This window comes from Lycorma delicatula, chromosome 8 (assembly GCF_047948215.1).
Source record: "Lycorma delicatula isolate Av1 chromosome 8, ASM4794821v1, whole genome shotgun sequence".
Lineage (NCBI taxonomy): Eukaryota > Metazoa > Arthropoda > Insecta > Hemiptera > Fulgoridae > Lycorma > Lycorma delicatula.
Window position 1 is genome coordinate 97,368,509 of NC_134462.1, and position 21,896 is coordinate 97,390,404.

General features: G+C 29.1%; 2 protein-coding genes across 3 annotated transcripts in view; one reads left to right on the top strand and one right to left on the bottom strand.

The window, feature by feature from the left end:
• Nucleotides 1–21,896, top strand: part of LOC142329562 (E3 ubiquitin-protein ligase MYCBP2-like) — a 482,039-nt gene that overhangs the window by 201,019 nt on the left and 259,124 nt on the right. The gene's annotated exons all lie outside the window — the stretch shown is intronic.
• Nucleotides 16,471–21,896, bottom strand: part of LOC142329563 (uncharacterized) — a 105,945-nt gene continuing 100,519 nt past the window's right edge. Inside the window, exon 4 of the mRNA XM_075374243.1 lies at nt 16,471–21,685. Within this exon, the coding sequence (XP_075230358.1) occupies nt 20,134–21,685 (1,552 nt within the window). The 3' untranslated portion in view covers nt 16,471–20,133. The remainder of the gene's footprint in view (nt 21,686–21,896) is intronic.

The following is a 21,896-nucleotide window of genomic DNA, read 5'->3' on the forward strand; positions in this document are numbered from 1 at the left end:
GAAAACCACTGTCAGAGAATCAGGCGATTATATAATTTTACCTTAAGGTATGACTATTTATGAAAAAGCATATATTTCGAAACGGAGCGTAGAAAATGTATTCTGAGCTCGAATGGCCCGTAGAATGGTTGCCCGCTATAAAGATCAATACTGGGTGAAATATTAAAGAATGTATTATTATAATTAAATTCTGTTCGCTTATTTTTTGGGTGCTAAATCTATACATCTGTTTTTGTGGTATTAAAGTTGCCCCAAAAAAAAAATCTGGGGATTTTATTAAATGACAGATTTTTTTGGGATGATCATACTGATTATTTTTTAAACAAAATCAACCTTTCTGTTTTGATTTGAAGCGCCTTAATAAAACGCTAAGTTTTTATCAACATTAAATGCTTATTTTATTGTATATTTATTATATGTATGTATATTACTGTCTGAAGTACAATATCATCTTTTGGGACTCCTCAAAATGTCAAAACAAGCTTTCATGGGCTGACAGATCATTTGTTTGGCGCCCATGAGCATGAGTCATATAAACCGACATTTACAAAATTAAAATTGTTAACTTATCCATGAATTTATATATATGAATATGCAATATTTGCGAAAAGGTCACTTATTTTAAAATAAATAACCTTTAGCGAACCAGATGACGGAAATATTTTCATATAACTCAACACAATATTTTAGTCTTACGAGAAAGGGCCTTATTATGGTAACGTTGCCTTTTTTAATAAATTACCGAACCAATTAAAAATATTTCCCACGTATTTATTTAAAATACAATTTGACGATTTTCTTTTACACTAATAATATTTCTCTATCAATGAATTTTCTGCACGTCCACTCCACGTGTACATTAATATGTGGTCAAATAATTTTCATTTTTCCTGAATTAATTATTTTTTGTATTTAATATATATTTATATATATATATATTAAATACAAATATATATATATATATATATATATATATATATATATATATATATATATTTATATTTAAAATTAATAAATATATATATATTTATTTACCTTAAGATTATTTCATGTGTTTAATCACATGAAAAATTTCATTATTTTAATCGCGTCTATATTTTTTATTTTACGATTGGATGTGTGTTATATTATGCTGCTTTGACCAAACTTTTACCACGGTTTCCCTTGATCCATCCAGAAAAATGTGGAAAGTTCCTTTTTTATCTATCCTTAGAGTAGCAACTCTTCCCGTTTCTGACGTTATGTAATGGACTGTTACATACCGATCAAAACAGAAGAATCATTTATTTACCTTTACAATGTTCTTGTTCTTGTTGTCATTTGTCTATATATATATATATATGCAAAACCTTTTTAATAATTTTTTCTATTTTAATTACTTTTTAAAATTACGTAATTATTATAATTAACTTTACGGCTCAGTTTCATTTATACCCTTAGGGCAATTATGACGTCACTGTTCATTCGCCCATAAAATAAATTACAAAGGATTACTTCTACCAGGATTTAATTTATCTTAGCTGTATCGTAAAATTTTAACATATTTAATTCATATTACGCGAGTCAAATTTGTTAAAATTTTTTATTAAGAAAAATGAGATCGCAATCATTTGAGATTCTTTTATCTATATTTTATAATAGCTCAGGAGAGAAATTTCCCTTATCGCAGAATTAAATTGTGCAAATTTTTATACCGCGTTTTATTTCAGTAAAAGCTTCTACTTTTTATTTTTATCTTGAAATAAGAAAAGTTCGTATCAGCAATAATAATCATTTTCATATTTTATCGCTGTAATTAAGCCGGAAAAATTTTAACTACCTTGTCAGCATTTTTATTAAGAGATTTTTTTTAGAATTTCTATTATCTGAGTCAATTATGCTGCCTCCATTGCAAAGTTAAATTCTTAAGAATTTTTTTTTTAATTTATAAATAATGAAACAATTATTTAATGAGTATATTGTTTCTTAGAAATATAACATATTATTATTAGCTAGAATTCATAAGAAAGCTACCTATTGTAATGGGTACCATGATTCGACTTCCGAAAAATCTCGACATATCTTCACGTTTCACATCCCCCAGACACCAAAACCACCGTCAGTTCAAAAATTTATAAATGCATTTATATATATTTCACTTTCTTGTGGACACGATAACTACCGTAATTTTTCGCCAATCACTATTAAATATTTACTTAAAAATAACTCATCCCAAAATCTCGTTCGAGTTTGTTAACGGCCAAATCGGACCATGGGGGTGAAAATGGAGGGGGATTTAAAAAAACAAAAAATCGCTATAATTTTCTTATTAAGTAAAATATCGAATTCGTAAACTTCCTACGATTCTTTGGATAAGGGCCTAAAACTTATAAAATTTTTTTGATATCACCAACCATTGGCCCAAGGGATGGAAAAATTTCGAAGACAATAAAAATCATACGTCCCTTATTAGGCACAGTATCAAATCGGTTTAAAGTGGTCGTTAGTCCTCCAAACATTACCTAAAACTTTTTTCTGAAACAATCTTTGTTGAAACTTTTTTCACATGCAACCATTATCTTTTTGAGAAAATCTGTTTTTCTTAACTTTAAGGTGGAAATGTTTTTTATCCCTTACTTAGCACCGTTGTAATCTACCTCCGCCTTCTGGCGTGTCGAGAGGGAGTTTTTTTTATCTAATTTAGGAAAAATGTTTGTAAATAATAATCTTTATCTTTACTAGGATAGTTACATCGTTTACCGTATATGGAATATAACTATTGTAATTTTTTTTTATTTTTATTTTTATTATTGAAAGTAGGTTTGGTAGTTAAAACTATTAACGATTTTATAAGACTAATATATTATTATATTTATGTTAATATGACGACCTGTAAGATAATTATGAGATTTGTAACTTTGAATAATATTATTTATTAGGTTTTTAGTCCTAGTCAATGTTCGAGGACACGACGAGCGGACTCGTTCAACACTTTGCGTATGCAAAGGATAAACACGTGTAAATGGTTTCTATCGCTTACCACATGTTCACCGCTTTAGTTATCGGTACGGGTCAACAATTTACATTCTTTTCTGTATCACTGACCTTTTTGTAACATAAGATGCTGTTCTATATAAGATATTTAAGTACGACCACTATGCATCCTTTTTTGGATATCACAAAGTGAATTCGGCTAAATATCCTATTTTGAAAATGAAATTATTAAGGGATCAAAATTTTATCTCGATATCGTCTTAAATTCGTCACCACGAGACGATTGCTCTGAAAACTTGTTCTCTGTCTGATGCGTTTGGAGCACGGATATCTCATGTCGCTCGACGATGATCGGTATCTTTCGAACTACCTCGTCACATACTATTCTATAGTGCTCGTTAATATACGCATTGCGGTGTCGGTTTAAACGGTCGTACAGTATAAGCGATGTCTCGGGTACGAAAAACCTTTTAAATTCTTGAAATTAATTACACTTTTATCTCAGATTTTATTCCTTAACATTTTTTCGGAGAGCATTTTACACACACACAATCCCTTCACGTGTAACAGCGGTTACTCGGTAAATTTTAATTATTTATTTTATTCATTTATCTATTTACGACATTTTATATCTACGTAATTTTATTTTCGATAACATGAATTTTTACATCCTTTCTGTTTACAAAATATTTTGGTCGGTAACTCCTACTTTATTTACTTGCAGTATACTGCGTATATTTTAAATAGTTTACTGAACCTTTACTAATTTTGTGGGTCGTGCTAGTTCTGTTATATATTCATCTGTTTATTTAAACCGTTTAAAAATAATAATAAATTACAATTTCTAAGAGTAAGTTTTTATTAAAAATCTTGTTCCGTTAGTTTCGTCATCACTTACTTTTCAGTTTTTATGAAAGAAATTTTATTGTTAATCAGAAACGCACAGATTTCCCTTTTATTTCTTGTATTTGGAAAACCGGGATAGTTTGCATTATTTTACTAATAAATTCAATTTTCCTATTTTAGTATTTTGATGCTCGAGAAACTCCCCTCCCTACAGTTAACTCCACTGTAATTTCCACTTCTTTGGTTCGGAGGTACTCCGAATAAGTGAATACGAGACATTTTATTATTAATAACGCGTGTTACTAAAGTACGGGAAATAACACTAACGGTTAAACAAATAAAGATGAAATTTATCAAACGTTCCTACCTCGATGAGTTATATTTTTCGGTATGATCTGACCACTACACCTTAAGCCCCTGGGGGAGTCTCTATGAAAGGCAACTCAAAAACTTAAAACGGTAAGGGTAGTATTATGACAAAACAATTTAAAGGGGTCGATAAACAAAACTTTTAGGCTACGTAGCCTGACGTAAAAATTTCACGCTACGATAACTTTAACAAAATGTCAACCTTTTAATATATTTCACAGCTAGTTTTAAAAATGGCCTACAGTAAATCTTAAGTAGTGGTCTCATACCAAAAATATCGTTCTGAAATAGAAGCGTTTGATAAATTTTATAATTCTATATTTAACGGTTAGAGTTATTAAAGTGTTTATATAATTTTTTTTTTTTCATGAAACAGCCGTTTTATAAAAATAAACGATTAAAATATAAAGTTTATTATTTTTTTTTTACCTGAACAGCATCTGATAAGTAGATGAAATACAAAATTCTTTCCTAAAAGAGGTCTAGATAATACTGACTGACCTTCATAAAAGAACGTCTCATTCGTAGAATAATTGCTAACTTAATACACACGTTAGAACTGAGAATTTCTTTCCTACTTCAAGTTACTGAAAAAAAAGGAAAATATCGTTCAGGTAGATGAATAGAACATTAATTTGACGATATTTTTATGATTTCATGAAAGTTTTATTTGTATTTTTTCCTTAGAATTTTTCTGTAAATAGATTCTTCAGGCCACATAATCGTAATATGAATGAATTCATAGTACTACAGTGTAATGATTCACACTGTAATTACTTATAAATGTTTAACGATGATTATTTATGTTTTTTTTGTTCTTTTACGTTCTTTCAAAATTACATTCATTGTGATTTTAAATGTAAAAATTTAATGTAAATAATGAGGCTGTAGGTTATTAACATAATATAGTTTTATTTGTGAGTAATTTAAATCTTTACATTAATTTTGTTTTAACATTTAAATTTATATCTGAATAGCGAAATTGTTTATATTCTCTTTGGTGGAGGAGAAGCTATCTTTCTAGTTTACGCCTTTAAAGAAGAAAACAATAAAAAAAAATAATTATTTTAAATAAAACATCCGATGGGAAAAATGCTGATGTCGGTTTATGTACGTAAACTTGCACTGGCGATGAGATTGGCCATCATTTTTTCATTTATCAGAATTCAATCGTGTAACAATCTAATTTAAAAACAGTAAAGAACAAAGAGGTAAATTATATTTCAAATTTTTATGAGAAAAACGCATTAAAAGACTAATATAAACCAACCTACCTGTAAAAAGTGATCCCCAAAACTTTTTCGGGATTTCGCTGTATCCTGTTGCGCTTTTATTCAGTTACTTTTCTTCAGGCACTACATCTTTCCTTGTTTAGCCTCCGGTAATTACCTTTCAGATAATACTTCAGAGGATGAGTGAGGATGATATGTATGAGTGTAAATGAAGTGTAGTCTTGTACAGTCTCAGTTCGACCATTTCAGAGATGTATGGTTAATTGAAACCCAACCACCAAAGAACACCGGTATCCACGATCTAGTATTCAAATCCGTGTAAAAATAACTGACTTTACTAGGACAAAAACGCTGGAACTCTCGACTTCCAGCTGATTTGGGAAGACGCGTTAGGCAAAGAAAAAGGTAACGTGCTGCTAATGAATATTTCACTCACCCTAATTTATGTGCTTTGTAAAATGTTGTTAAAGGCTGTTCCGCAAATGAACGGTGCTATGTTAAAGCTCTGCCATGGAAGTCAGCCATGAAAAGACAGTGTCTCCACGAATGGAGACGTACCTTGCGCGTTGTTGCATTTAAAATTCAAATTAATGCTCACAATGAATGATAGTTTAACCGATAATCCTTCCGAGATTGACAAACTAAGTAAACTTTTGAAGCGAATTAGGGATTTATCTGAATACGAATACATTTACCTTGATTTGCGTTCTTGGTGCCAGTCCTCCATTATTTACGCTTTGTATACAGAGCGTATCACGAAGTTCTCCCGGGACTATCATATCTTATTCTACTCACGAAAATAATTGAAAAAGTTCATATAAACAGATATCCTAAAATCCTTCGTTTGCGAGTTACGGCTAGTGAAATATTTCATTTGGATTTCAGCTACGCCGGTGAAATGAGGTTGTACTAAAATTTTTAGGACGTTAATTAAGGGGCAGAATTGTGATTTATTATGGTTTTTGACCTGAAAATTCAAATAAAATAGGTTCCAGAACAGTATCGGCAATAGGTTTTTGAGAAATCTGTGCTATAAAACCAATAAATTGGGGTAAAAATCCTGTTTTTATATTAGACATAAAATAACCTTGTTAAACGGATAATAAACACATAAAACTTGTAGAGAATTTAATTGTAAACAGAATAGTGTAAGATAAATTGAATAAAACAAAGAAAGGTTAGAAAAATTAGAATTTTATTTTGAAACTACACTTGACTTAAGTGCATTATACGTGACCCGCCGGGTTGGTCTAGTGATGAACGCGTCTTCCAAAATCAGCTGATTTGGAAGTCGAGAGTTCCAGCGTTCAAGTCCTAGTAAGCTCAGTTATTTTTATACGGATTTGAATACTAGATCTTCGATACCGGTGTTCTTTGGCGGTTGGGTTTCAATTAACCACACATTTCAGGAATGTTCGAACTGAGACTGTACAAGACTATACTTTATTTACAATCATACATATTATCCTCTTAAGTAATATCTAAACGGTAATTCCTAGAGACTAAACAGGAAAAAGAAAGAAAGTACAGAAAGAGATAACTACCGCAAATGAAATTTGAAAGTTAAGACAATTTTTTTATTTTTTTTAGAAATCGGGTTATCTGTTCTGGAGAGGGGATTAATTCATAGTTGAAAAGAATGATTCAGATTTTCGATTTTCGTAGGTAATAGATAAATATACTAACATTACTCGTATTTGAAGTAATACCTGAACGGTATTACCGGAGGCTAAACAGGAAAAAGAAAGAAAGTGCATTATACGTACCAGTATATAATAAACTTTCAAAAATGAGCCCGCCTTTTTCAATACATTCTTTGGCACACTTCTGTACTGCTTTTCTTATTGCTCTTTTAGTTTTTCAGGGCTGTCCTTAAGTTGGCACGCCCATCCATAATGCGGACAATTAATTCCTCAAGAGTATGTATTTTTGTTTTGTATATAATATTTTCATCCATCCCTAGATGCAAAAATCTAAAGGTGTTAGATAGGCGTATGGAGAAAATTATAACTTTTATTTTTTTAAAAGGGCAACAGAAAGATTGAATTAAAAGTTTAATAGGAACCTCAAAATTATTACCAGAAACATATTGGAAAAACAATAATCAAATTAGCTTTAATGAAAATTTAACAATTTTCAAAACGCATTTTTTTCTAATTTTCCCCTGTATAAAAAAGAAACAGTTATGCTTAACAGGAAAACGCACGGAATAATAAAGGAATTTTAAAATCTGGCTCTACACTAAGAAATCTCCATGAAATGTACACATGATTTTTTGGTTAACTTCCAAAATTATTTGGAAAATTATAAACGAATTTACACTAAAATTATTCTGAATGCCAAAAGATAATTACGTTAATTTAATATCTTATTTAAACAATGAATCTTAAAATTACACCGGCAGTTATCAAAAGCGAAAGCGCGGGTTTCAATATAAAACAGATCAGATAATTATAGCAAAAATACAAAAGGACTAATCTCACCTCCTATTTTAAAACAGGAATTTAATAAATTCTTTTCCAGTATTTCAAATAACAATAATACTTGTAACAAAGGCTTTACCTTCATCGGTATTGTTGATGATTAAGTACGTTTATATTTTCCGTTGAAGTTTAAAATTTAATTTTATAAAGTGTAAACATTCTACGTTTACTATTCACTATCGTTGTTTATTCTATTGTGTTTACTATTAACTATTGATATGTATTTTCACTATCGAAGAAATTCCTACCAGTATTTTAAAAATCATAGATTAAATTTTTTCATGTTATAAATTTAATTTACGAATGTTTGAACAACGGAATATTTCCCTGCCATTTCAAGACTTCCGTTGCTATTTCCCTCCTTCAGAAAATTTCTACACATAATTTACAAAGTTATAGGCAAACTTCTCTTATTTTCCATATTTCCCAACACAGAGTGATTCCAAATTGCAATGCAATCTCTCGGGAGATGTTTCTGTAGCCAAAAATAAGGAAAAAGGTTCATATAGGTTAGAAAACGGTTCGTTAGCGAGTATCAAGTCGTGAAATATTTAGCCCTGCTTTCTGCTCCCTCTGTGAAATTAAATTAAATTCTTAGGATGCAAACCGAAGGGTAAATTTGGTGCTTTCTTATATGGTTTTTGATCTAAAACAGTGAATAAAAGTGGTCCAAGACCTCTATCTCATTTAGGTTTTAAGAAAAACGAAGTAAAACATGAAAAAGTTTTGCCGGAAAATACAGTTTATTAAGTTTGAAATAATAAATAATTAAGCTTTATTAATTTATAAATAAACAAATTAATAGTTAACTTTGTAGAGAATTTAATTCTGAGAAAACCGATTTAAATATGTCTATTAAAATTAAATACAAATTTGAGAAGTTCAACTTTAATTAGAAACAAAACACACAAACTGGATCGGAAAACTAATACGATTTTAAACAGAATTTTACGTGCAAATGTTAAAAATTATAACAATAAATTTGAAAGATATCGTTTTAAAACATATTAAAAATTTTTAAGTTTTTAGGTTGGCAGTAACAGCTGACAAATTTGTTTGTGATATCATCACCATTTAGAGACGTAGTCGGTTTCTCCATTTGGAGAGCTGACGGACATGTTAATTTGTGGTAAAGTAAATAAAAAGGATCGGTTACTGTGCATGAATACCGGAAAAATTATCTAGATGGAAGAGTAGTGGATCGTAAAACATTTGAGGCTTTGAAGAGGCGAGTTCGAAAAACAGGTATGCTTAAACCACAACGTTTCGATGCTGATTATGAACTTGATGAGAAATGCCGACTCTGAAGAAGCAATATCGAATATACAAGTATCAAGTAGTAGTATACAACTATTTCTCACCTCAAGCACCAGAAGGTTGTCACATCGCTTTCATGTTTCGCAATCAAGTGTACGGCGAACGTTAGAAAGATGCAATTGTTCCATACAACACGTCTACAAGAGTTATTACCACTGATTTTGATAAACGGATGAAATTCTGTCGATGGTTTATTAGAAAATGTGAACATGATCCCGATTTACTGTTGTATCTAATTACTGATAATCCTGTTTTACAAGAAATGGCATTGTAAATTCTCGAAACATTCACATCTGGGCAGAAGAAAATTCCATGAGACTGCTACAAGTCATTTCCAACACACTTTTTCGTTTGAAGAGTGATGCGGTCTTCTTGGTCATAATCTCATTAGTCCTTTTTTCTTATCACCAAGGTCCAATGGAGAGCAGTACTTACATTTTGTGCAGACAAATCTAATGGAACTCTTACAAGATATTCCACTTGTAAATAAGAGTTCAGATGTGGTTTTTCAAAGATAGCACATCTGGTCACTACTGTCTTGATGCGATGAATCATTAAAATAATACATTTAGTAAGCAATGTATTTACCGATCGAAACGCAAGAGTAAAATGGCCACCTCTATCTCTCGATCTCACGCTAGCGTACTTTTTCCTATGGGGTTGGATGAAGTCATTAGTCTATTCCATTCGTATTGGCACACAAGAAGAATTGAAACATAATATAATAGAAGCTGGAGCTGCTATAAGGAATAATAATGATGCTATAGAAGTGCCTGGCTGGCATGGATTCGCCGAGCTGAACTATGCATTGAACAGAATGGGGCCACGTTGAGCAACTGTTTGAAGAAATGTTTGTAGCTTTATCGAGTTTGTAGTTTTTTCAGAATTAAATTCTCTACAAAGTTAATTAGAAATTTTTATTTGTTTATTTATAAATTAAAAAAGCTATTTTATTTCAGACTTATAAAAATGTATTTTCTAACAAAACCTTTTCGTGTTTTATCCTGTTTTTCTTAAAACCTAAATGAGATAGAGGTCTGGGACCACTTTTATTGAATTTGTTAGATCAAATACCATAAGAAAGCATCAAATTTACCCTTCGATTTGAACCCCAAGAATTTTTGTACGGTTTAATTTCACAGAGGAAGCAGAAAGCAGGTCTGAATGTTTCGAGAGAAGAAACTCGCTAAGGAACCGTTTTCTGATGTATATTTATATAAACTTTTTTCTTAGTTTTGGTTATAGATTCATCTCCCGAGAGATTACCGTGCAATTTGCAAACATGTATGTTTAAAAAAATCCCTTTCTGCACGCCGGAAGGCGGAGGTAGATTTAATGCTAAGTAGGGGATAAAAAAGATTTCCATCTTAAAATTAAGAAAAACTTCAAATTTACTCAATACGACAATGGTTGCATGTGAAAAAAGTTTCACATGTTTAGCATAGTATAATAAGCCCCATCTTCTTACAATTGAAGAAAAATGTTGGTCATCCTTTACCGTAAGGGTTGGTCATATCAAAAGTTTCTATAATACAAAATATATTATAGGATATTTTGTTTTTTTTTTAAAAAAAGCTCCCCCATGATCCGATTATGCTCATTAACGAACTCAACCGAGATTTTGGGTCGTTATATTTTATGTATCTATTTAAAAGTGATTGGCGTAAAATTACGGCAATTATCGTGTCCACAAGAAAGTGAAATATATATATATATATATATATATATATATATATATATATATATATAAACTTTTGAACTGAAGGTGGTTTTGGGATCTGGGGTAGTAAAACGCGAAGATATATCGAAATTTTCCGGAAGTCGAATCATGGTACCCATTACAATAGGTAGCTTTCTTATGAAATTTACCTAAAACATTAGATTGTCCAAAAATATAATTAAATAAACTATTTTGTAATTTGGGTGGTTTTACCTACTTACAACCCCTTGAAATTAGATAATTCATTCAGTTTGAAAAATAGATATTTTATATAAAAATAAAAGGAATAATTTATTTTTAATTATTAAAAATCTTTTACTATTTTAAATAAAACTCCATTTAAAACCATGACCTCGTTTATATTAAAATAAACAACCTTTAAATATTAAATATCACGTCTTTATTTTTAAGTCATTTGAAATATAAAGTGATGCGTTGATATTAAAGTGTAAGCAGCCCTATCCTATTCGTATGGTATAATAATATAATGTAATACTAAATTTAAACTTGCTTTCATTTTATAATTTATTATTAGCATGTCATTATAAGTGTATTAATTCGTATTTTTTTTTAAATTTTGTTTTTATAAGATAAGCATTTTTAATATTATTCTCTTTATTTCAATCTGTTTAATTTTTAAATAGCAAATATAATATTTTTTTTATATTATTTTAGACCGGAACACTCGTTTATAATTCTATTTTATAATATCTCGACAACGAATATGTATATATATAATAAGACGTTTTACTTCAGGATTATTATCTTTGTTTTCTGTTTAGCCTCTGGAATTACCTTAAGGTATCACTCCGGAGGATGATATGTATGAGTGTAATGATTTTTTTTGTCTTCAAAACCCAATTTTTTCCACCCCCTGGCCAATGGTTGGTTACATCAAAAAACTTTACTTAGATAAGTTTTAGGCTCTTATCCAAATAATCGTAGGAACTTTAAACGAATTCGATATTTACTTAATAAAAACGTTATAGCAACATTTTGTTTATTCGAAAAATTCCCCCATTTCTAACCCAATGGTCCGATTTTGCCCATTAATAAAGTCGAAAAAAGATTTTGGATCGAGTTATTTTTAAATAAATATTGAAAGTGATTGGCGCAAAATTACGGCAGTTATCGTTTCCACAATAAAGAGAAATATATATATATATATATATATATATATATATATATATATATATTTATATATTTATTTATATTATACTATTTATTATATTATTTATTTATATATACATTTATATATATATATATATAAAAACTTTTGATCTAACGGTGGTTTTGGAGTCTGGGGGATGTGAAACGCGAAGATATGTCGAAATTTTCCGGAAGTCGAATCACGGTACCCATTACAATAGGTAGCTTTTTTATGAAATCTACCTAAAAATTACGAAAAATAGCTTTTAAAAATTCTTGAAAAGTTTAACGTATTGACACACTTTCAACACGGTTTTAGGGAAAAATTGCCTACCTACACAGCCATTTCCCACTTTTCAGAGAATATTTTATATAGCATAGATAAAAAAATGTCATTTTTAATTTCTTGAGATCTCAGTAAAGCATTCGATTTAGTTCTACATTTTTTTGTTCACATTACACTTTTTTAGAGAATATTCATGTAAAATGTAGGCTCTAACTTCAAGTTATAAAACGCGTATTGTTCTTGTTCCCTTTCTTTTCTAATCGCTTGTAAATAATCTGCTTCAAAATCTTGAACCGTTCGTTGTTACACTCTTGCAGATGACCCAACTTTGTCTATAACAGAAAATAATTATTATAAAGGAATTAAAAATCTACGTTAGGAGTTCAAAAATTTGTCCACTGGATGAATTGTAACCATCTTACTTCAAACATAGATAAACCGTCGTATTGTGCTTCACATGTAGGTATATAACATCGCTTATCACATGGACAGAATTCCCATTAATGATAACGATAGATCTGTTGCCCACAAAGCGAAACTTTTGGGTTTATAAGATGACAAATTCACTTGAGATTATGAAATCGTACTGTTCTTCTCCGATGAGCCCTAATCAGCATCGTATAATATATTTAATGCTTATGTAATATCCCCGTTTCCAGTATATTACTTCTTGCGAACCACCTTAAAAAGATCAGAACGAGTATTCCAGATACAAAAATGGGATGTCTCCTCGTTGTCTGATCATAAATATGAACTAATGTTTAATAAAATAAAAATGGTGGTTAAAACTTATGAATGTGCAGGATTTGCTAAAATAATTATTCTCTTATGCTCGCAATGTATTATTATGCTTTCATTGAGACTTTTAATAGATTACCGGAATTTGAAAAATCTTCCGACCAATTTATTTAAAATAAAATTAAAAGATTTCCTGTAAAGAAGAAATATTATCCATGAATTAAAAGAAAAGTTATTAAAAAAAAAGAAAAACAAACCATGAATTTTCTACAACATCCCGTTTCTGTATTGTGAACGCTTTAAATTGCTATTTATTTTCTAATTATTTTATATATTTATTTACCTTGATGTTATTTCATATATTTATACTTGAAACTGATAAAAATCCATATTAATTAATTTTTAATAATGTATTTTGTAATGCTATTCTGATCAAGGGTTTACCTCGTTTTTCCACCATCCATTCAATAAATATTGGAGCAGTTTCTTTTTTTATCCGTTGAGTAACCTATTCCTGGGGTGAATTATTTAATGTATTGATCAAAATAAAATATTTATTTATTTATAAGAGAAGAGTATCATGTTGTTGATTTAACAATGCTTCTTTTTGTGGGTTACGTTTCAAAAGAAAGTAGCGAAATGAATTACACACTTTTCAGCTGTTGTTAAACAACACTGGAATCTTACAAGACACTCTGGAGTCGTTATAGAAAATAATCTACATCGTAATTTGAAGATGAGAATGGAACACATTTCATGGTATTATTTTACTTATTTATTGTAAAAAAAAAATCGTATGTGGACGCCACATAACTTCCATGTACACAAATTAAATTACATTACATATTTTTTGCTGCACTTCATTTAAACTTATTTCATTTGAAAGTGAGATACGATCCTTCAATTCATAAAAAAAATTTTTTTGTTATTATTGAATTATTATTTACTGTAGAATTTTTTTTACAATCGCAGATTAATAATAAATAATTATTAATAAATCAATACATTTAAATTAAAAAAAAAAAAGTTGAAGAAAGGAAATGAAGTCGGATTCAATAGATGTGCCTTCCCCTTGTAAGATCCAAATATTTCATCAATTAAAACTTTATTTGGCTATAAGTTTGGAACCAATGAAAATAACTACCACTTATGGTATATCGTTGATCAGCTTTCAATAAGGCTTGTTACTGCAGTTAAGAAAAAGTCCAAAATCCAAATTCTATGGATCTTGAGCTTTTTTGGACACTTTTGGTCCAGTTGATTGTAATCAAAAGGGAGGTGCACAACTAGATGTTACAACAGTCCTAAATCCAAAATTTCAACATCCTACAGTTAATCGTTTTCGAGTTATGCGAGATACATACGTAAAGTACAGAAGTCACCTCGAAACTAGTCAAAATGGATTCAGGGATGATAAAAATCGTTATTTCCGTTGAAAGCTGAAAATCGAAATTTTTCGCGATCACAATACTTATTTTAATTCATACAAGGAAGTAAAAAAAAAATCTTCATCTGTATATATTTATTTCGTGTTATTACTACGTATCTCGCCTTATATACATTTTTTATACCTTTTAATAAATACCTTCCGCATAATATAAGTAATACAATTTTAGTATTTTTTTTTTTTTTTATAAAAATATAGAAAGTAAATAAATCGGTTAATAAGAAAAGTCGTTGGGAGAAAATAAATTTTTTACCTTATCAGTGTTAGATTTGAACTGCATGCAAATTTCCAGAGAAGTTCAGAACATCGTTAAAACTCGGTTTGTAGGCTCTCTTGTAAGGTATCTTTCTGAAATTCTAGCAGTAATAGGTAATTATAGGAAATAGGCTATTTCTTTAAGTTAAACTTTGTATATATGTAATCAACAGTCCGCGCACTCTTACTCACCCCGAATAAGATTTTACGGTAGTGGATTTTTAACATTTCAAATTAACATAAAAATCATTTGAATGGCGCACATGTTTTTACACTTTTAAAAATAAGGATTTTTAAATTAACAATTAGATAGTTTAGCAAACACTTTTAGTAGGAAATGCATACTATATAATGAATAATTATACAGACCTAACATTTGATTCGTCTTGATAAAAAAAAAAAATAGGTGCTTAAAAGTAGATTAAATCTATGGAGAACAAATGACTGTTTAAAACTATAAAAAGTATTTAATTATTTATTTTTTTAATATTTTTATTTAAATCACTTCAAAAATTAAAGTCATTAGCGACATATCAGTGTAATGTAACTGTACCGGTAAGTGTGTAGTCTTGAACAAACGCAGTTCGACCATTCCTGAGACGTGTGGTTAATTGAAACCCAACCACCAAAGAACACCACAATCTTGAATTAGTATTTTTATCCAATCTAGAATTTAAATTCAAACAAAATCAATTACCTTTATTAGGATTTGAACCTGAGAACGTCAAAATCAGCCGATTTACGATGACGAGTTTACCAGTAGACCAACCCATTGGGTTAATTATTAAAAATAAAAATATATATATATATATATATACATTTTTTTTTTTTGCCGACTTATAGAGGAAAAATGATTAATGTTTCGTTCGGATGGTATTGATGGGGAAGGAAATGAAACCAAGAAATAAAAATTAAGCAGCGTGTTCGGAAATTGAATCTAAAAAGAAAAAGTAATTAATTTTACTTTTACTCTATCCGACTTAAATAAACGTATGCGACATCTTCAAGGGGTCGCTGTTGTTAGATGGTAAAACCAAGTAACGTTCCGGAGATTACAAAAAACTCTGACATCACTAGTTCAATATCTTCTCGTGATAGATAGATCGCTAAAAGATTTCTTGTACTTAACTTTCAATATTTCTGATGTAATTATTTATTGTACGCTATGTTTGTTGTTTTAAGGAAGTTTTCTTTTACGAAAAAACATACCGGTGTAGAATAAATATATATATGTGTATGTATATCGATTTTACATGACAAAGAAAGATTTTATTTACTGCAATATCGGTCGTCTATGGCGTACATTAACGATTAAGATATTACTGGTACGCATGTAATAAAAGTAATTTTACTACTCAACAAGACTCGTTTATAGCAAAACGTTAATAGGATCAGAGATATCTACTTAAATTTTTCGCATAAATCTTTTTTTGTCTTATCGAAGCGATTTAAATGAAACAAAGTCCAATTACATTCGCATTTAAAATATTTGAGTAATCTGCGTCCTCTATAAGTAGATACGAGCGTTAATACTAACTGACTTACGGAACGTGCTGTATTATTCTGATTAGTTACGTAATAAATATTAAACAACATGCGGAATGTATAATCTATTTATTAATAATTATAATAATTACAACGTTACATATTATTGTTTTAATAGCAATCATAATAAATTATACAAAACTTTTTACAATTATTTATTCTCTTACATTTATAAAATTCGTTTTATAAAAAATGCCGTTAACACAATATCTTAAATTTTAGGAGTAACAATTTTTTATTTAATTCTACATTTAATTTAAATCCAAAAAATGCAATACTAATAACAATTTCGATATAATAATAATAATAAATTATTAATCTAACAACAGTTCAAATTTATTATTTTATTAAATCACAATTAAACTTATTATTTTATATTATTTACACACACGTTGTGTTAATTTACGAAAAGAGTATATAGGCTAATAATAGAGTAATAATGCGATTGTTTGTTAATTTGATATTTTTACGTTCATTTTTTAAAGTTTTTTTATGAACTTAATTTATTAAAGTTGAATAAGCTTAAATTACATATAAAACAAAATTGAAAATTGGCTACAGTAGCCAAAACTCTACTGACGTTTATATGTTTGTGAGTATAAATTAAGGGTTCCTATTTTTAGTATTTATTAAAAGAAAGATTTTTTTCTACAAAAAAAGTAATAAAGTCGATTAGACTTGTTACATTATTTCACTTTATTTTACACAATTCCGGCAAGATCAGAATCGCCCCCTTAATTTTTAAAATTACTATGCAAAGAGAAATATTAATATAAATAAAAGAATACATTTTTGATACTGTTATTATTATATTAATAAATAATCTAAAAAAAATGTATTCTTGATATTAGACTATAATTCCACAATATATTATAAAAATTAATTTTTTAAATTACTGCTTTATTATTATTTTACTTTTCCTGTACGTTTAGCGTTTTCGCAGAGATCTTTCCTTCGTCAGAATGCATACATATAAATTTAGATTATAAAAAAATATAATTTAAGATTTTGTTTTTTTTTAATTTAGAGGTTTACGTTAAATATCTCCATCATCGATATTCTAATTTAAAAGAAAATCGAGTTTATTTAAAAGAAATTAATAATTTTGTTTTTTTACCGGTTTATCTTGTGTTAATCCAGTTAGAAAACTTTACATTTGTTCATAAACTTAACGATGAAGTGTGTTCCTACGTTTTATATAATACAATACACATATTGCTTAAGTATGTCGCATAACAATTCTATTATTATTAGAAAATTTTACTTAAAATATATAATCTCTATTATTAGATTCATGGTTACCATAGTCAGTAAAAATTTAAACGGTGGATTATGATGATGGAATTAGCTCTCTATTAACGCGCTATTTTTTTATAACCTCAAAAAGGGAAGGGGGAGGGTTTCTTCTATTTAATATAATTTTTTTTTCATCATCATTATTATTATTATAATAACTTAACAATACTGATATTACATTTAAATTCTAAAGTGTTAATTAATTAAATAATTACTGTTAAAATTATATCATTTACATACATAAACGACAAAATTTGAATACAATATATACATATCTATTATAAGGGATATTTTATTTACATTTTTATAATAATTACCGGATTCGGTTTAATGCTATGTACAATAATTTTATGTTTATATTTTTAACTGTTAAGTTCCATTTATCCGTGCTAATTCGAAGAAGATGGTAGAATATGTTGGGAAACACGAGTAATAAGAATTTATAGAAAGCCTAACTCCAAGAAAAACAGTACGGAATATCGGCTGTAATTTTAGGTTTTTTTAAGGTTAATTCATTTATCTAATATCGAGTCGAGCACGGATATTGGCGCGTTAATTGATTTTGTGTTACTGCAAGAAAGAGTAATGATGGTTCCAAAGTTAAAATACAAACAACTCTCCTTATTTATTACGCTGTTAATATTATTACTAAATGTAGTTATGTATTTTAGGCAAGTTATTAATTTATGATCAGTCTTGAAAATTAATTAATTATACGTAGCTTTGTAAATATACAGTATCTTATATATATATATATAAATTTTTAATATTAAAAGTTAGGCCTTTTGTCTTCATTATCGTAATATGAAAATTAATCATCTTAAAAATTATAGATATGGCACTTAGTAGTAAGTAAAAATTCTATTTCTTACCCGTAAGTTTTTGTCTTAGCGTCTAAGAAGACATTATGTTCCAAGAAAGGCCATCTTTACCGAACGTAAATATTCAATTTTTATTCGACTTAAATTTATATATCATATGGATATTAGTTATAATATTTTTAATGTAATTTAACGCAACGTATGAATAAAAACTTAAAGTTACTCTTATAATAAACTAAATTATACAATTTTTGAATTATACAAATTAACAACTAATATTACTACAATATTTATAAATATAATGCACGAAAAACCTACACGGTTAAACACTAAAAATTATTTATAATAATTTTTATTCCACTTATACGCTAACAATAATGATCACAAAAAATGCAATTTTCAATGTACCATTACAAATCTTAAATTTATTATGTTAATTAGCTTTTCTTACTTAATTAATAATTACTGTAAAAAAAGCATTATTTTGGTTAAAAAAACATAAATGGTAATGGTTCTTTTGTAGAAATATTACGTATTATTTATTGTATTCACACGTTTTAAAATGACGGAAGTTTTTTTTGTTCACAGATAAAAACATTAAACGAATATTCCACTATAAGACTTTAAAATCGGAAATTAAAAAAAAAAAAGAAACGAAAAATACCAACATTTTTGAATTAAAAGTATTACTATCATTCTGAGGTACGATATATTTATAGATCGTAATCAGAAATGTTCACGAAAAGAGAAATATAATATCAGGAGGAAAACAGGAAACTCAGAACTTTTCGCTGAGCGAATAGATCGGATTTGACGATGTCAAAATAAAAAGAGGAGTCGAGCGAACTAAAATGTGTCGGACATCTGGAAACATTTTAAAATGAAGGACAGACCGGAAGGGTGTTTGAAAAAAGATAAACGGGTGCGAATAATTGAAGTCGATTGAAAAAAATAAAAAGCTGCTCGAGATGGAACGTAAAAAATATGAATTTGGAAGCACACGCATAAGAAATATAATATTCGTTGGTAGAAGGTAGAAAAACAATTAAATTTTTAAAATTAAGAAAATTTGGACGGGAAGCAGTAACCTCTTTATCCTTTCTTATTTGTCATTCATATTTTAAACTTTTAATCGCACGCTCTCAATAAAATATATGTGAACACGCGCAAACTTCAAACTACATAATCACGACTTAACAATAAAATATACATATAATTTATTACTTAGGGATAATAATTATTAATTCAATAATAGTGCCCGGTTAAGTTGAAAGCGAATAATAACAAACGGTCACGGTAACGCGGTACCGCTGAGCCGTGGACCATTAGAAAACGGTTTGCATATTCCACACCTTTCATTATGCGACTGTTCCATAATGATCGATCGGCTGTTAAATTTCCCACTTGAACGTGTTATAAAAACAATATTCGATGTTAATAATAATATAACAAAATTACGTTTAGTTTAAAGAATAAAGTAAACTATTTGTTCGATCGGATCGAATTACTTGGCCGAGAGAAGGCCTCCTTTTAATTTGTTTGCGTTTATTTTTAGTTTAACCGGGCTCTAAATATAGCAGCGCATTCACTCATATATAATATATTCATTTTTAATATTTCATTAATAATATCACAGATATTAAACAATATGTACACTTAAGTGGAAGAGGTCGATGGACCTTCTCCGGGATCAGGTTTTTCCGGTAACGGACGATTCGCTAATAAAAATATCGGTTTACTATTATGGAGTTGTATATTTTCTTCAGAATTTTTAAATGAAATTTTATTATCGTTATTAAATTCCGTCAAGAAAATATTTTGCGTCTGAGTTTTTCCTGGAAGTTCTGAATATTCGTGAGATTGATTTTTTCTATCCTTAGGTTCAGAATAATCGCCTAAAATCAACGATGATTTTCTTTTATTTTCCGCGTAAGCTACTCTTAACGGTAATAATTTTTCAGGAGATGGCGCCCTCGTACCTACTGTAACTAATATCTTTTTCGTTTTCGGCGTCATCGTTTTGTCTTTGTTAAGCGTCGTATTTTGTCGCGTCGACGGTTTTATTTCGTCGTAAACGTGATTTTCTATCGTTATATTTGTATCGTCGAAATCATCAAAATTAATCGAAGTATCGACGTGATTTTTATTACAACTTTCTTCCACTTTTATTAAATCGTACAAGTGTTCGATCATATCTCTCGCTTCGCTATAATTTTCCGGGTCGTCTAATTTTTCGCGTAACGATTGTAATAGTTCTTGCGTTAATTCCTCCGGTAACGTTTGAGTACCTTTATCTTCCGAAGGTAAAATTTCTTCTTCGATATCTTGTATTATCTTTTGTCCGTGAAGTTCGGCGTACTCGTGTACCGAAATTCTTGATATGGAATGAGCAGAATTACTTCTACTTACGCCCCCGGACGATCTCGTACATAAACGACACATTAAATTAAATAAAGATTCGGTCGAAAGAAATAAAAGTATACGACCTTTAGTGAAATATTGATTACGGTAAAGCCACATTATAAACGTCGAAATAATAATGACGAAAACACAACACGCGGCGATAAATAATATAATTTCTAAAACTTTACGCTCTTTAATCATTTCGTTATGGTATTTCCAAGGAGGTATAAAAGGTAACTTATTCACATCACTGTTTTCTTCATCGTCTGCAAATATTTCACAATTTTTCATCGATAAATCACAGAAACTGTCCGTAAAATTACGCATTAACATAAATCCTTGAGGTAGATCGTAACATTTTGATATTTTATACGTAACTTTACATTTACTGGTTTCAAATAATAATTGCGATATATTATTATTCGTCGAAGGAACACCGCTAAATATATTTTTCATTCTGTTCGTCAAACTACACTGACATTCATCGCCGAAATAATTATCCGATACAATTATATGTATATCGTTCGGTACGCTTAAATTAAACGTATTTACCGCCGCGTTATTTATATAATTTCTACGAAAAATAAATACACCGTTTTTCGTACCGTCTTCATCCGGTATATAAGGCGCGTTAAACGCATTCGTATGTAACGTTTTAAATGTATTATTTTCCATTTTCATACGCGTCCATGACGTCTCTTTAGTCAATGTGAAACCCATATTCTTTACGTCTTCGAAAGTATTATTAATTAATGATACTGACGCTACAGTCATATTAAATGCACCGCTGTATATTTTATCAATCCTGTAACAAATAAATACACAATTAATTAAAAATTTAATATTAATTGTAGGATTAGTTATAATGTATTTCAATAAAATATTGTCGCCGCAACGTCTATAGTATTATACTGGAAAGTAGATCTCGGAAAAATGGTCGACGGGAAGGATCGTCGTTTCTATGAAAAGCACCCTTTCTGACTAGGGAGCTAGTGGGAGTACGTTTCCGTATTTAA